At 42.0% G+C, this 17966-nt stretch overlaps 1 protein-coding gene across 1 annotated transcript; it reads left to right on the top strand.

The window, feature by feature from the left end:
- The first annotated feature begins 204 nt into the window (after positions 1 to 204).
- On the top strand, positions 205 to 17231 carry LOC140680125 (uncharacterized). Its single transcript, XM_072916488.1, has 3 exons — positions 205 to 709; positions 7642 to 7866; positions 15987 to 17231. The coding sequence occupies exons 1-3, from the start codon at positions 523 to 525 to the stop codon at positions 17120 to 17122; spliced, it is 1548 nt and encodes a 515-aa protein (XP_072772589.1). The 5' UTR covers positions 205 to 522; the 3' UTR covers positions 17123 to 17231.
- Positions 17232 to 17966: the final 735 nt, after the last annotated feature.

The following is a 17966-nucleotide window of genomic DNA, read 5'->3' on the forward strand; positions in this document are numbered from 1 at the left end:
AAAAAAAAATATATATATATATATATATATATATATATATATATATATATATATATATATATATATATATATATATATATATTTTTTTTATTATTATTTTTATTTTTTTTTTTTTTAAGTGGCCTTGATGACGCATCGTTTCTTTGGCTCTCCTGCGCATGACACATCTCGCGAGAGCAGAGTGGTCCGTCTTGTAACGTCAAGTGTGCGAACTGTCGTGAAAGCACATCGACGGAGAAAGACGTGAGAAGGACGCTAATAAGTCAGTCTTATTATTTGTTCTCCAGTTTGAAATATTTACGTCCTATAAAATACATCTTTGATTCTTTATTCAAGGATAAAATGGTCTCGATGTGCTAGAAGCACTGTGCCGCTTCTCGTGCTCGTTTATTGTTAGTTAGCTTAGCTCGCTAGTTAGCTTAGCTCGCTAGTTAGCTTAGCTTGTTAGCTGCTAACAGAAGTTATCAACACATCGCTAAGTAGAGATCAAGTGTGAGAGTAAAGTGTTGTGATTGTGTGAAAATGTCTACATTACACATGTTGAGAGCGTTGGTGGATCAGCGACTAACTTCTGCCGTTGAAGAAATATTTGTAGTGTTAGAAAGAACGATAGCAGAATACGAGGCGGAACTTTCTAGAACAAAGGAGCAGAACAATCTACTATTGGACGCTGTTTTCAAGAAACATCAAGTTGTGTTACACAGAACAGGTTTGTTGACTTCTTACTCTCACATCTTTACTAACTTTATATTGACTAATAACAAGAAAATGACATTTTAATGTATAATATAATCACAATGACCGCAAACATTTAAGTGTCTTGTTTGCAACTTGCTTAAAGTAAAACTAAAAATCAATAACTAGCTTGTTACTATTGGTATACACACATATACAGGCCTCCAATTGTAACTTTTTAAGGTTAAGAAAAGTGTTACCTTAAAGGAGGCTAGCCAGCTTCAGGTTCAAAATGAAAGTGCATGAAGTCACCGCCATGTCTCCCGAGCCGTACGACTCTAGTGAGCATGAGCAGACGCTGCGGCGCTTCAGTATTCAGGAAGTAAGCAGTTGCGTAAAATGCATTGATAAATGACGGTTATTCGGTCATTAAAAATGTAAACGTGTTACTAAACATCTGGAATTTCACCGCTGTGTATCATTTTAGCCCTGCGATGAGGTGGCGACTTGTCCAGGGTGTACCCCGCCTTCCGCCCGATTGTAGCTGAGATAGGCTCCAGCGCCCCCCGCGACCCCGAAGGGAATAAGCGGTAGAAAATGGATGGATGGATGGATGTATCATTATACCGTTTATTGTTACATCCATAGTCCATTAACAAGTAAAAAGTCAAGGGCGGTCACGGCATGTTCTTGCCTTAAATGCCGGTCAATTTTTTCGGGCATTACGGCAAGTCACAAGGGTGGTCACGGAAAATGCCGCGGTTGCCGTGGTTAAATTTGAGCCCTGCATATATATATATATATATATATATATATATATATATATACACACATATATAAAGGGACAAGCGGTAGAAAATGGATGTATTTATATATATATATATACATATATATATATATGTATATATTTGTATATATATATACATATGATGTATAGAGACCAGGACTTCCTTAAAAGATTTGACAAAATTAATTCAGCAAAGGTCACAGGCAAAGTCAGGCCCTGTCTACATTAAGCCAGATAACTCCTTAAACAAACAATTATTCAGCTTAAGCCCAGTGTCAGCCACACTAACCCATCGTTTAAGGTTCCCCTCCTTGGATCATTTGTTACACGGGTAAGTGCGTCGTGTATTTCTTGAATATCCACAACCTCACCCCGTCATATCTTCATATCTTTGGAACTTTAAAAGTATTTGAAAACATGACGTCTTAGAAGGACATACTTTTTAATACTTTTTGGGGAGTTGCTGGTAGATGTGGAACATGTGCAAGTAAGACCTATGCTGACCCACAGCATGTAGCAAATAAAGTAGAGGAATTTAATACAGTTATTTCTGTCAGGAGCTGGAATGCAGCTTAGTGACGAGACCCCAAGGATGCAGAGACGGGAGGCAGACGCTGAGTAAAATAATATTATTTAATACAAACAAAAGGTGCACTCACATGAAGGGAAGAAAAGAACAGAAAACTCAACCACAAAAGGAGTGGGGGAAAACAAAAGAAGGCGAGTGCAGAAGTAAATGCGCAAGAGACGGAACTCATTTTGTACCGGAAACATCACACGTACGCGAAGCAATGATCCGAAGCTGTCTGGTTAAATCTGGACTGAAATAAGAGACTGATTGGCAACATGGTACAGGTGTGTCCCGGTTGCATATCAGGCAGCTGGTGTGGAAGCCTGTGAACAGCACAAGGAAGTGAAAAATACCAAATATGGGCACAGGACAGGAACTTATATACCACATACAGATAACAAGCAAACTTAAGTCCAAAACAGTTACAAAGATGTAACAATTTCCTCACTTTCGGACAAAGATATCAACCGCTATTCTCTCTGGTCATTGGAACCAATCAGATGTTAGGACCCGCCCACTGACTTTGATGGCTGAGTTTGAAAGATAAAATACATTTATGTATTTAATTCCATTTGTAATGAATTATCACATTTTTAAGTAATTATTTAAAGATGTATTTATTTCAATCAATCAATTGTTTAATTTTGTCCAATTTGACCCTCCATATTTTAGGAACAGCAAGACTTCCACAATATGGACTCATTTAGCCTTTTCAAATAAAGAACACACTTATTCCAGAATGCTTATTCACTTTCATTTCAGCTATTTCTAGTTTCTTGTCTAAACTGACATTTTCTGTTTTATATTGTTCAATGTTGTAATGTTTGTATCGTCTCTAGAAAGGCACCTTATAAATAACATTGATTATTATTATTCGTATTATTCCTAAACAGAGGATTTGGGCCTTTCACATCATCTACATCCTCTTTTTCTTCTTGAGAACTACTCATTTTTTGTCATGTTTATTTTCATAGCTTCTTTCAAGCCAAACAAAGGAAATAAGATTATTTTGCCAGAGCACATTTGTATCACTACTAGAGGTATTTCGTCAAAAATAAATGATTTTGCATTTTATTAATATGACCAGCAACATTTAAATGGTACTATATGTAGGACTTTACAATACTGCACTGCCATCTACTGGTGACTTTTGGCTACCGCACAATAAATTGACGTGTAGGCGAGAAGTAGTAGCTTAGTTTCACTTTCACTTTGCCTTTTACCTCATTTTTCATTATCATCAGAATAAAACACAGGACCAAAATGTATTGACTTATTGGTGAATAATACAACAATACATCATTTTAGTTCTTGAAACAATTACAACAAAATAATACAATTAATCATTTTATTACAAACAACAGTTTTAACAAAGTCAATAATGCAAAATAAATGTAGAAAATCAAAAAGTGATCACGCTCCTAATTTACTACAAAGCTTTGAGTCTTCTGCGCATGACACATCTCGCGAGAGCAGAGCAGTCATAGACGAGAGCAGAACCGTCTTGTAACGTCAAGCGTGCCAACTGTTGTGAAAGCACATTGACGCAGAAAGAAGCCAGAAGGACGCTAATAAGTCAGTCCTATTATTTGTTCTTCAGTTTGTAAAAATGTATGTCGTATAAAGTACATCTTTGAGTCTGTAATTCAGGAAAAAACCCGTCTCGGTGAGCGAGAACCTTATCGCGCTAGCAAGTTTAGCTAGCTTAGCTTGCTAGCTGCTAACAAAGAGACGCGGTTGTTATCAACACATCGCTAAGTAGAGATCAAATGTGAGTGTAAAGTGTTGTGATTGTGTGAAAATGTGAGTGTAAAGTGTTGTGATTGTGTGAACATGTGAGTGTAAAGTGTTGTGATTGTGTGAACATGTGAGTGTAAAGTGTTGTGATTGTGTGAACATGTGAGTGTAAAGTGTTGTGTTTGTGTGAAAATGTGCGAAAGAACGATAGCAGATTACCAGGCGGAACTTTCTAGAACGAAAGAGAACAGTCAACTACTGGACGCTGTTTTCAAGAAACATCAAGTTGTGTTACACACAACAGCTTTGTTTACTTCTTACTCTCACATCTTTACTAACTTTATATTTCATTATTAACACTTTTCTTCAATAGATGATATGTCTTGTGGGGATGATGCAATGCTTTCATTTAGATTCTTCATGAAAACGAGACAGTTTGAGGTTGATGTTCCTCTCAGTTTGTAACAATGTGTGATTGATTGATTGAAGGAGTTATGAGAAGTTTGCATAGGAAAGGCTACACTTTCATCACGGTACACATTCACTGCTACAAGAAAGCCTGAGATGGTTTCAGTTGAAATATTTGTTCACTCACACAGATAGAACACAAAGTATGTAGAAAGTAGCAAAAAGAAAACAATACTGCAAGAAAATTGCAGCAAAAGGCTTTGTATATTCCCAGTTACGAGTAACAACAACCTGTAATGTCTTGTCAAAGCTGCTTTGAAGGAAGTAAGGGATTTACACTCCTTTATGGCTATTGATAGGGACTTCCACATGTTGGTGGTATAGCAGGCAAACTAATTAGAACCTTTTTTGGAGTGAGATCTGGGTTGAATGTGACTTGTACAACTACCTCTGGTGTTATAATGGTCAATATATTTTGAAGTATCTAGACAGGTACATGGGTATTTTAGTGCTGTGGTGTATCTTGTACACCAGACCAACTGCAAGAAGATGTACTCTGTCACCTACCAAGAGCCTCCCCACTTTAAGGAAATGGTTGGCGAAAAGGTGAGCCCGAGATGGACGGTTGAGTAGAAGCCCAATCATTTTGTTTTGGGCTGTCTGGAGTTTGTTTTTCAGGGCTTTTAAGGCGTCACGGTACCAAACATGAACTCTGTAGTCAAAGTGGGGTTAAATGAGTGCTTGTGTTAGAGTCTTAAGTGTATTTCTACCCACCAGCGGGGTGATCCTACTATGTAAGAACTAGGGTTGTACGGTATACCAGCATTCGTATAGTATCACAATACTAATTAATCATATTCGGTACTATACCGCCTCTAAAAAGTACTACTTCTATGATTACATCTATATTTTTTGGCATTACACCATCTTCTTTCGTTTAAAAAAAAAATATTATGTTTATAAAGTCAGTAAATATGTTCCTGGACACATGAGGACTTTGAATATGACCAATGTATGATCCTGTAACTACTTGGTATCAGATTGATACCCAAATTTGTGGTATCATCCAAAACTAATGTTAAGTATCAAACAACAGAAGAATAAGTGATTATTACATTTTAACAGAAGTGTAGATAGAACATGTTGAAACAGAAAATAAGCAGATATTAACAGTAAATGAACAAGTAGATTAATAATCAATTTTCGACCACTTGTCCTTAATAACAGGGGACGGCGTGGCGAAGTTGTGAGAGTGGCCGTGCCAGCATTCTGAGGTTTACTGGTTCAATCCCCACCTTCTACCATTCTAGTCACGTCCATTGTGTCCTTGAGCAAGACACTTCACCCTTGCTCCTGATGGGTCCTGGTTAGCACCGTGCATGAGAGCTCCCGCCATCAGTGTGTGAATGTGTGTGTGAATGGGTGAATGTGGAAATAGTGTCAAAGCGCTTTGAGTTCCTTAAAAAGGTAGAACAGCGCTATAAAAGTACAATCAATCAATCAATCAATCAATGTTTATTTATATAGCCCTAAATCACAAGTGTCTCAAAGGGCTGCACAAGCCACAACGACATCCTCGGTACAAAGCCCACATAAGGGCAAGGAAAAACTCACCCCAGTGGGGGTTTAAGTACAACCCATTTACCATTTACCATTTAATAATATTGACAAAATAATATAATATAAATGACACAATATGTTACTGCATATGTCAGCAGACTAAACTGGGAGCTTTTGTTTGTTAACTTCCTAATAAAAGACAAGTTGTCTAGTCCGTTCACTATTTTATTTAAGGACTAAATTGCAATAATAAACATATGTTTAATGTACCCTAAGATTTTTTGTTAAAATAAAGCCAATAAGGCACTTTTTTGTGGTCCTTTCTATTTAGAAAAGTATCAAAAAGTTCGGAAAAGTATTGAAATACATTTTGGTACAGGTCCCGGTACCAAAATATTGGTATTGGGACAACACTAGTAAGAACATAATTTGTCGGTTGATTCTTTGACTACCTTGGTAGTCATTTTTTCACTGGAGAGATTAGTCTCTACGATGCAGCCAAGATAGGTAATCTCATTGTTGTTTGTTATAATATTGTCACCCACTTTGACTGTGAAGTTATCTACTTTTCTGAGGTTAGGAATTGACCCAAAAACCTGTGTACTTGCAAGTACCAGGTGAGTCTTAATTTGCCAGTTTGTCATTGAAAGCCCTGCTAGTCTAGGTCTTGAGGATTGTTGCTTCGCTTGTTTTGTGGTCGTCAGCCTCAGTTCTATGTTCTATATGGGTACAGAAAATCATTGAATGATCACTTAAGCTGCATACAGTAGTTCCACTTGTGCTGATCTTAGACTGGTCAGAAGTAACAACGAGGACTATGAAGGTTTAAAAGGACTCACTCACCCTGGTAGTTTGCTTAATGAGCTAAGTGAGACAATGTTGGTGGCACAGCTTAGTGAAGGTTTTAAAAATGGGTGCATTCTTTCAGGACATATCTGTGTTCCAGTCCCCAAGAAGATGTAAACCTGTATCAACATGTTTACACAAAACTCACACACTCACCAAATACATTTTACACTGTAATCGCATCTAATTAGTTATCATTTCACTTCCTGATTCTGATTTACATGTAACAATAAGTGAAAGTAAACATTTATTTTCAATATCCAAAGTAGTCAACACTTGATTTATTAAAAGAACATAAAGGTGACTGACTTTCCTTCAGCGTGTTGTAGATAGTCTCCAATTCCTAAAGAGGAATTTTTGATGGAGATACTCCATAAAACACCACATACTACCATGAATTGATTTAAGTGGACCCCGACTTAAACAAGTTGAAAAACTTATACGGGTGTTACCATTTAGTGGTCAATTGTACGGAATATGTACTGTACTGTGCAATCTACTAATACAAGTCTCAATCAATCTCTCAAAAGTAAAACATGTTTTTGGTAAAAGTTTCTTTTGGTCCAGCCAACAAAATGACCACAAAAAAGTATTCTGCATGATGACAAAATACTTACCATGAATGTTTTTTTTAAGTGATTTTGGAATTATTATTTTTTTATTTCCATGATATTGAAGTTATGGTAATGACTTTGTCATTAAAAGATTATGGTTAAGTTTAGAGATAAAGAGTAGGTGTAATGGACCGTATACAGAATAAAATATTTACACTATTTACACCAGTGAAGTTCAAAATGCCTCAATCAGTGCTGCCTCGTAGTTATAAAAACTTTTCAAATTGCCCCTTATCCTATTTCCAAGTCTGTTTTGGTACTCACTGTGCCACTTTTGAATTGATTTTAGGAAAAAAGGAGGTATTTCCCGTGTTTTTATTAGTTATTTTGCTACACACTTTTAACCCAACACACGGAAGAACACAAATAATGTCATTGTGTTAACAGTGTCAGTCCTAAACTATTTCTCTTCTCTCTTTATCTTATTTACATTTACCCAACAGACATCCAGCAGCCCCCTCACATGAAAGAGGAAGAGGAGGATCCACAGCCCACCCACATGAAAGAGGAAGAGGAGGATCCACTCATGAAAGAGGAAGAGGAGGGAGAGTGTGTTGTAGGGCAGGAGGAGGATGATGTCAGCAAGTTTCCACTGACTGTTGTCTCTGTGAAGACTGAAGAGCATGAAGACAAAGCACCTGAGTCCTCACAGCTTCATCACAGTCCAAGTAAGCACATATCATTTTATTCTCAGGGCATTCAATCCATCACAACTGGACTGTTCACTTTGTCTTAGAAGATTCATCCAAGAAGGCTTCATCACTTCATGCTCATACACTTCAAGTCTTAAATCTAATCCTTGGAATTTAGAGGGGAAGTGCACTTTTTTGGGGAATTTTTTCTATCGTTCACAATCATTATAAAAGACACAACGGTGGATATATTTAAAAAAAAAAAAAAAATCACATTCTAACTAGGGCTGGGCGATATGGCTTTTTATTAATATGTGGATATGTTTAGGCCATGTCACGATACACCATATATATGTGGATATGTTTAGGCCATGTCACGATACACCATATATATGTGGATATGTTTAGGCTATGTCACGATACACCATATATATGTGGATATGTTTAGGCCATGTCAGGATACACCATATATATGTGGATATGTTTAGTCCATGTCACAATACACCTTTATATGTGGATATGTTTAGGCCATGTCACGATACACCATATATATGTGGATATGTTTAGGCCATGTCACGATACACCATATATATGTGGATATGTTTAGGCCATGTCACGATATACAAACCCTGTTTCCATATGAGTTGGGAAATTTTGTTAGATGTAAATATAAACGGAATACAATGATTTGCAAATGATTTTCAACCCATATTCAGTTGAATATGCTACAAAGACAACATATTTGATGTTCAAACTGATAAACCTTTTCTTTTTTTTTTGCAAATAATCATTAACTTTAGAATTTGATGCCAGCAACACGTGACAAAGAAGTTGGGAAAGGTGGCAATAAATACTGATAAAGTTGAGGAATGCTCATCAAACACTTATTTGGAATATCCCACAGGTTTGCAGGCTAATTGGGAACAGGTGGGTGCCATGATTGGGTATAAAAACAGCTTCCCAAAAAATGCTCAGTCTTTCACAAGAAAGGATGGGGCGAGGTACACCCTTTTGTCCACAACTGCGTGAGCAAATAGTCAAACAGTTTAATAACAACGTTTCTCAAAGTGCAATTGCAAGAAATTTAGGGATTTCAACATCTACGGTCCATAATATCATCAAAAGGTTCAGAGAATCTGGAGAAATCACTCCACGTAAGCGACATGGCCGGAAACCAACATTGAATGACCGTGACCTTCGATCCCTCAGACGGCACTGGATCAACAAGCGACATCAATCTCTAAAGGATATCACCACATAGGCTCAGGAACACTTCAGAAAACCACTGTCACTAAATACAGTTGGTCGCTACATCTGTAAGTGCAAGTTAAAGCTCTTGTCATGATCCGTGGTCCGGATCATGTTTTGTTTGGTTATGTTTGGTTAGTTTAGGACTCCTTTTGCTGTTACTCGTGCACCTGTGAGTTTGTTTCGTCACCATGGTTACTTGATTTTCACCTGCCTTGCACGTGCACCTGTGGCTCATCAGAGACTCTATTTAAGCCTACCTTTGTTTGTCACTCATTCTGCCTTCGTTGTGTTTGCTCCATGCAAATTGTCACGTAAATTTTTGAGTTCCCTGTCTTTTGCCTGTGCTAAGTTTAGCCTTAGCTTCCCGTGCGTTCGGCACACTTTTCTTTTGCTTGTTTTCTGTTTTTTGTTGAGAAATAAATCACTTCCTACCTTTACGCTGTCGCCCGGAGCCGTTCTTGCGTTGGAAGAACAACCCCGCAGCAAGCTGCGACCCCCATGTGACAGAACGAAGGCAGCTTACGTTCTTTCGCAGACCAGCCACGACGAGGAGATGGAGACGCGCCGGCGAGGACGGAAGCCAGCCAAAAAGACTTCGTTCCGCCGCCAAAATGCGTCGCTCCCCCAAACTCCTCCTCCGGACAGCAACATTCCTCAATCAAACCAGTATTCCTCGCCGCCGAACTTTGGTAATCCAATTCATCACTTTGCCAAACAGTTCACTACATGGGCGGTCGAAAGAATGCACTCTTACTCTGATGACGTCATTGAACCGGCGCTTGGCGATGACATCATTCCGCCGGCGTCTTCAGAGGAAGTCACTGATCAGGAATTTTTTTTTTGCCTTCTGTCAGCCGTTGTCAGCCACCTCCTACAGACTTTATTTCAAAAATAAAGTATTATCAGGACATTTTGTTGAAAGCTAGAGTTAGTCAACCTCAGTCACCTCCGTCCCCAGTGACTCTGACTCCGCCCCTATGGACCATAGCCCCGCCCACGTCACAGACTTTGTCTTCCCTGTCTCCTCGTCACTCTCCTGTTGGAAGGAGAGATGAACATTTTGGACTATTTAAAGGGGAGAATTCTGCCCCCCTCCTAACCTCCCGCCACTCCCCTTTAAAGACTGTTCCAGACCGCAAGGAGCGCGTCTGGTATCCGCCCCTTGAGGGGGGGGTGCTGGGGCCGGGAGCTGTGCTGGTGGGGCTGCTCAGCTGCGCCCAGCCAGGCAGCAACCTCCATCCCGGCCGCCACCACCAGTTTTTCGACCTGCCAAGCCGCAACCTCCAGTTCGTCCTCCACCACCAATCCGTCGGCATGTCAAGCCGCAACCCCCAGCTAGACCGCCTCCGCCATGCTCATGGCTAACTTCATCCCCGGTGGGCTTGCAGACGCCACCATCATCTCCGGTGGGCTTGCAGACGCAACCATCATCTCCAGTGGGCTTGCAGACGCCACTATCATCTCTGGTGGGCTTGCAGACGCCACCATCATCTCCGGTGGGCCTGCAAACGCCACCAGCTCCAGTTCCTGTTCCTCGGCTAGCACCTGCTCCAGTTCCTGTTCCTCGGCTAGCACCTGCTCCAGTTCCTGTTCCTCGGCTAGCACCTGCTCCAGTTCCTGTTCCTCGGCTAGCACCTGCTCCAGTTCCTGCTCCTCGGCTAGCACCTGCTCCAGTTCCTGCTCCTCGGCTAGCACCTGCTCCGATTCCTGCTCCTCGGCTAGCACCTGCTCCAGTTCCTGCTCCTCGGCTAGCACCTCCTCCAGTTCCTGCTCCTCGGCTAGCACCTGCTCCAGTTCCTGCACCTCGGCTGACACCTGTTCCTGCACCTCGGCTGACACCTGTTCCTGCTCCTCGGCTAGCACCTGTTCCTGCTCCTCGGCTAGCACCTGCTCCAGTTCCTGCACCCCGGCTAGCACCTGCTCCAGTTCCTGCACCCCGGCTAGCACCTGCTCCAGTTCCTGCACCCCGGCTAGCACCTGCTCCAGTTCCTGCACTCCGGCTAGCTTCGCCGCCCGTGCCCGCACCACGCCAAGCTTCGCCGCCCGTGCCCGCACCACGCCAAGCTTCGCCGCACCACGCCAAGCTTCGCCGCCTGTGCCCGCACCACGCCAAGCTTCGCCGCCTGCACCTGCGTCCACACCTGACTCGTCTGCTGCTGCGTCCACGCCTAACTCGTCTGCTGCTGCGTCCACGCCTGACTCGTCTGCTGCTGCGTCCAAGCCTGCCATGAAGGCGCCAACGCGCCCACCTCCCTGTCGACCACGGATGTGGCCGCTCCCTGGTCGTCCGCATCGCCAAGTGCGCCCACCTCCCAGTCGACCACGGATGTGGCCATTCCCTGGGCGCCCGCCTCGCCTGCTGCAGCGGCGTTCCACTCGCCGCCGCCACTTGACTTTGCCTCGATGGATTCGGGGACACTTGGCCTGGCGACCCACCACCAAGTCCTCCCTCCGCCCTCCCGTGACTTTTGACCCTGCTTGGTTTTTTTTGTGTGTTTTCTATATGGACATCTAGGATCTGTCCTTGAGGAAGGGGTTCTGTCATGATCCGTGGTCCGGATCATGTTTTGTTTGGTTATGTTTGGTTAGTTTTGGACTCCTTTTGTTGTTACTCGTGCACCTGTGAGTTTGTTTCGTCACCATGGTTACTTGATTTTCACCTGCCTTGCACGCGCAACTGTTGCTCATCAGAGACTCTATTTAAGCCTACCTTTGTTTGTCACTCATTCTGCCTTCGTTGTGTTTGCTCCATGCAAATTGTCACGTAAGTTTTTGAGTTCCCTGTCTTTTGCCTGTGCTAAGTTTAGCCTTAGCTTCCCGTGCGTTCGGCACGCTTTTCTTTTGCTTGTTTTCTGTTTTTTGTTGAGAAATAAATCACTTACTACCTTTACGCTGTCGTCCGGAGCCGTTCTTGCGTTGGAAGAACAACCCCGCAGCAAGCTGCGACCCCCATGTGACAGCTCTACTCTGCAAAGCGAAAGCCATTTATCAACAACATCCAGAAACGCCGCCGACTTCTCTGGGCCCGAGATCATCTAAGATGGATTGATGCAAAGTGGAAAAGTGTTCTGTGGTCTGACGAGTCCACATTTCAAATTGTTTTCTGAAATATTCGACATCGTGTCATCCGGACCAAAGGGGAAGCGAACCATTCAGACTGTTATCGACGCAAAGTTCAAAAGCCAGCATCTGTGATGGTATGGGGGTGTATTAGTGCCCAAGACATGGGTAACTTACACATATGTGAAGGCACCATTAATGCTGAAAGGTACATACAGGTTTTGGAACAACATATGCTGCCATTTAAGCGCCGTCTTTTTCATGGACGCCCCTGCTTATTTCAGCAAGACAATGCCAAGCCACATTCAGCACGTGTTACAACAGCGTGGCTTCGTTAAAAAAAAAGAGTGCGGGTAATTTCCTGGCCCGCCTGCAGTCCAGACCTGTCTCCCAAAATGTGTGGCGCATTATGAAGCGTAAAATACGACAGCGGAGACCCCGGACTGTTGAACGACTGAAGCTCTACATAAAACAAGAATGGGAAATAATTCCACTTTCAAAGCTTCAGAAATTAGTTTCCTCAGTTCCCAATCGTTTGAGTGTTGTTAAAAGAAAAGGTGATGTAACACAGTGGTGAACATGCCCTTTCCCAACTAATTTGGTACGTGTTGCAGCCATGAAATTCGAAGTTAATTATTGTTTGCAAAAAAAAAATAAAGTTTATTAGTTTGAACATCAAATATGTTGTCTTTGTAGTGCATTCGATTGAATATGGGTTGAAAAGGATTTGCAAATCATTGTATTCCGTTTATATTTACATCTAACACAATTTCCCAACTCATATGGAAACGGGGTTTCTATATGTGGATTTGTTTAGTCCATGTCACGATACACCATATATATGTGGATATGTTTAGTCCATGTCACGATACACCATATATATGTGGATATGTTTAGTCCATGTCACGATACACCATATATATGTGGATATGTTTAGTCCATGTCACGATACACCATATATATGTGGATATGTTTAGTCCATGTCACCATACACCATATATATGTGGATATGTTTAGTCCATGTCACGATACACCATATATATGTGGATATGTTTAGTCCATGTCACCATACACCATATATATGTGGATATGTTTAGGCCATGTCACGATACACCATATATATGTGGATATGTTTAGTCCATGTCACCATACACCATATATATGTGGATATGTTTAGTCCATGTCACCATACACCATATATATGTGGATATGTTTAGTCCATGTCACCATACACCATATATATGTGGATATGTTTAGTCCATGTCACCATACACCATATATATGTGGATATTTTGCCTTAGCCTTGAATGAACACTTGATGCATATAATGACAGCAGTATGATGATTCTATGTGTCTACATTAAAACATTATTCTTCATACTGCATTAATATATGCTACTTTTAAACTTTCATGCAGAGAGGGAAATCACAACTAAGTCAATTTAGCAAAAGTGTATTTATTAAAGAGTTATTAAGCAGTGGCACAAACATTCATGTCATTTCAAAACAGAAAATGCAGGATTGTCAGAGACATTTTAAAACAAGCTATTAGTGCACTTTTGTGCATGGTGACACTAAGATGACATATTTAGACGTAGACTTAGACTTCCTTTTTATTGTCATTCAAATGTGAACTTTACAGCACAGATAAGAACGAAATTTCGTTACATAAGCTCATGGTAGTGCAGGATAAAAAAGCAATACGGTGCATATATAAATAAATAAATAGATTACTGTACAGATAAACATATTGCACTTTTTCACATCCGTCCACGGGGAGTGGACTTATGTTAAGGGGATAATTTAATTACGATGCGTTCAAGAGTCTTACGGCCTGATGGAAGAAGCTGTTACAGAACCAGGTTCTGCTTCGGAGGCTGCGGAACCTCTTTCTAGAGTCCAGCAGTGAAAACAGTCCTTGGTGGGGGTGGGAGGAGTCTTTGCAGATTTTCTGAGCCCTGGTCAGGCAGCGGATTTTTGCGATCTCCTGGGTAGGGTCCTCACCACTCTCTGGAGAGACTTCAAGTCTGTGGCATTGCAGGCTCCAGTCCAGACAGAGATGCTGTTGGTCAGCAGGCTCTCTATAGTGCCTCTGTAGAATGTGCTGAGAATGGGGGGGGGGGGGGTGCTCTTTTCGTCCGACGCAAAAAGTGCATGCGCTGCTGAGCTCTTTTTACAAGTCACATAGTCACATATCACATATTAAAACAACACTAAATTAAAGTGCACTTTTTGTACCGAATGCCACTACAGTAGTTTAAAACAAATAAAGTGCACGTTGGTGCATGATGTCACACAAGATATTTCAATAAGTGTCAAATAAAAATGAGCTGCATAATAGGAAATCAAATAGTGTATGTCCTTCACTATGTGGTAGGTTCCTGCGGACGTTATCTCCTTCTGTTGTTGACTATTTGTTTCATACGGTGTTGATGTGGAAATGGTTGCTTGGGCATTTTGTGGGTGTGGCACCAACTTCCTTGACGTCACTTTCAACCTGAGAAATAACAGCTACCAACCATTCACGAAACCCAACACAACACTCCAATACGTGCACCATGACAGCAACCACCCGCCCACCACCACGAAAAGAATGCCTACCGGAATCAATAAAAGGCTATCGATGCTGTCATCTAGCAAAGCTGAATTTGACCAAGCAACCCCCCCGTACAAAAAAGCCCTTGATGAAAGCGGATACAACTTCACCCTCACCTATGAACCCACGCCAGGAAACCAGCCAAAAAAGAACAGAAAACGAAACGACATCATCTGGTACAACCCCCCATACAGCAAAAACGTCTCAACGAACATTGGACACAAATTCCTCAATCTGATTGACAAACACTTTCCCAAAGACAACAACCTAAGAAAAGTATTCAACAAGAACAACATTAAATTGAGCTACAGCTGCATGAACAATATACGACAAATCATCTCAAACCACAACAAAACAATTGCAAATGAGCCGTCGACCCCCAGTCAGAGCGACTCCAAAACCAACAAAGCATGTAACTGTCGAAAGAAACCTGATTGCTACCTCAACGGGGGGTGCTTACAAACATCAGTTGTCTACCAATCTAAGGTAATACGCAAGGACATTAACACATCCGACACATATGTAGGATTAACCGAGGGTGAATTCAAAACCAGATGGAACAATCACAAGGCTTCTTTCAGGAACAAAAACTTGCGAAATACCACAGAACTCAGCAAACACATTTGGGACCTCAAAGACAATAATGTTGAATATTCAATAACATGGCAAATTCTTGCATCCAGCACACCTTACAATAGTGGTAATAAAAGATGCAACCTATGCTTGAAAGAGAAGCTGTTTATTATTTACCGTCCAGACCTGTCATCCCTCAACAAGCGCAGCGTAATTGTAACAACATGCCGCCATAGACGGAAACACCTCCTAGGTAACACATGAGCCAATCACCACGCCCCTAGGCCAGCCTGTACCCACCCACTCTGTGCCCTATATAAACCATGGTATGCGAATGCTCCCATTAAAATCTCCTGACGATTGAGGGTACCCCCCCTCATGAAACAGGCCTGTAGAGATGAAATAGTCTTGTGATTTTTTTTCCCACACATACATATATATATATATATATATATATATATTTGATGTGGCAAGCTACTTTTGCAGTGTAGCTTGTAGTGTAGCGTGCTACAATTCTCTGAGGATAGCTTAGCTACATTTAATTGAGAGTAACTTGTAGCTTAGCTTACTACATTGTCCAGGTAGTTTGCCCATCACTGTCTATTTGGCCTAGCTCACATGTCAATAGTTTGAATACTGCAAACTTCAATACAGTAACACCTCATTTGTTCTGCAGACGTCCAGCGGGTGTCAGCGGGGAGTCATGAAGAGGAGTGGCACACCAGTGTGGGACAGAAGGAGCTACAGGCCCCCTCCCACATTAAAGAGGAGCAGCTTCATGATGAAGATGAAGCTCAGTCCTTACAGCTTCATCACAGTCAAAGTGAGGAGAACAGAGGGGCGGAGCTTGTAAGTCAACACATCACAGAAGCTGATGGAGAGCATTGTGAAGATATCAAGTCAGAACCAGACAGCATCTTTGCTCCACTGTCAGACATGGACCACATGATGTCACACTCTTCTGATCACAGTGACCACATCCAAAAACCTTTGGAGAGTAAAAATGACTCTAAAGGTGATACGAGACATCACACTAACAACAAACACTTTGACTGCTCTGAATGTGGGAAATCATTTAGACAGAAGAGTCATTTTACAGTACACATGAGAACACATACTGGAGAGAAACCTTTTGCTTGCTCAGCTTGTGCTAAAAGATTCAACACTAATAAGGAACTTATATTACACGTGAGAACACACACAGGTGAGAAACCTTTTACGTGCTCCGTTTGTAAGAAGAGTTTCTCCACAAAACAGTACATGACCACACACATGAGAATACATACTGGAGAGAAACCTTTTGCTTGCTCAGCTTGTGCTAAAAGATTCAACACTAAGAAGGAACTTATATTACATGTGAGAACACACACAGGTGAGAAACCTTTTACTTGCTCCGTTTGTAAGAAGAGTTTCTCCAAAAAGGAACACATGACCAGACACATGAGAACACACACAGGTGAGAAACCTTTTGCTTGCTCTGTTTGTAAGAAGAGTTTCTCCAGAAAGGCACACATGACCACACACATGAGAACACACACTGGAGAGAAACCTTTTGTTTGCTCAACTTGTGCTAAAAGATTCAAATCTAAGAGGGAAATGATATTACACATGAGAACACACACAGGTGAGAAACCTTTTACTTGCTCTGTTTGTAAGACGAGTTTCTCCAGAAAGGAACAAATGACCACACACATGAGAACACACACTGGAGAGAAACCGTATAGTTGCACTGTGTGTGATAAGATGTTCAGGTTTAAGAATCAGGACAGTAAACACAAGTGTGTAACAGTCATGGAAGCTGCAGGGATTTAAAAACACTTAAACAGTGATTGTGCTAAATGTAGTTTAAAAACACAGCATGTATAATATGAATGTATATTTGATGTTGTATGTAGTGCTGCTCAGTCCGAATGAGACTAACCCTAACCCTAATAATATCAAATAAATAAATAAAAAACAATAATGATAATAATAAAACATGTGATTACTCGAAGGCTTCGATGGACATGCAAGTACCGAGACTACGATTTCCCTCGCCCGGACGCGGGTCACTGGGGCTCCCCTCTAAAGCCAGGCCCGCAGTTAGGGCACAATGGCGAGCGCCTGGTGGCCGGGCCTGTCCCCATGGGGCCCGGGAGGGCACAGCCCGAAGAGGCGATGTGGGTCCCCCCCTCCAATGGGCTCACCACACATAGCAGGGCCCATAGAGGTCGGGTGCGCTGTGAGCTGGGCGGCAGCCGAAGGCAGGGCACTTGGCGGTCCGATCCTCGGCTCTTGGGACGTAAAATGTCACCTCGCTGGGGGAAAAGGAGCCTCAGCTAGTGCGCGAGGTGGAGAAGTTCCGGCTGGATATAGTCAGACTCACTTCGACGCACAGCAAGGGCTCTGGAACCAGTTCTCTCGAGAGGGGTTGGACTCTCTTCCACACTGGCGTTGCACGCAGTGAGAGGCGATGAGCTGGGGTAGCAATTCTTGTTGCCCCCCGGCTCAAAGCCTGCACGTTGGAGTTCAACCCAGTGGACGAAAGGGCAGCTTTCCTCCGCCTTCGGGTGGGGGGACGGGTCCTGACTGTTGTTTGTGCTTAAGCACCAAACGTTAGTTCAGAGTACCCACCCTTTTTGGATACACTCGAGGGAGTACTGGAAAGTGCTCCCCC

Source organism: Nerophis lumbriciformis, linkage group LG28 (genome assembly GCF_033978685.3).
Source record: "Nerophis lumbriciformis linkage group LG28, RoL_Nlum_v2.1, whole genome shotgun sequence".
In the NCBI taxonomy this organism is placed as follows: domain Eukaryota; kingdom Metazoa; phylum Chordata; class Actinopteri; order Syngnathiformes; family Syngnathidae; genus Nerophis; species Nerophis lumbriciformis.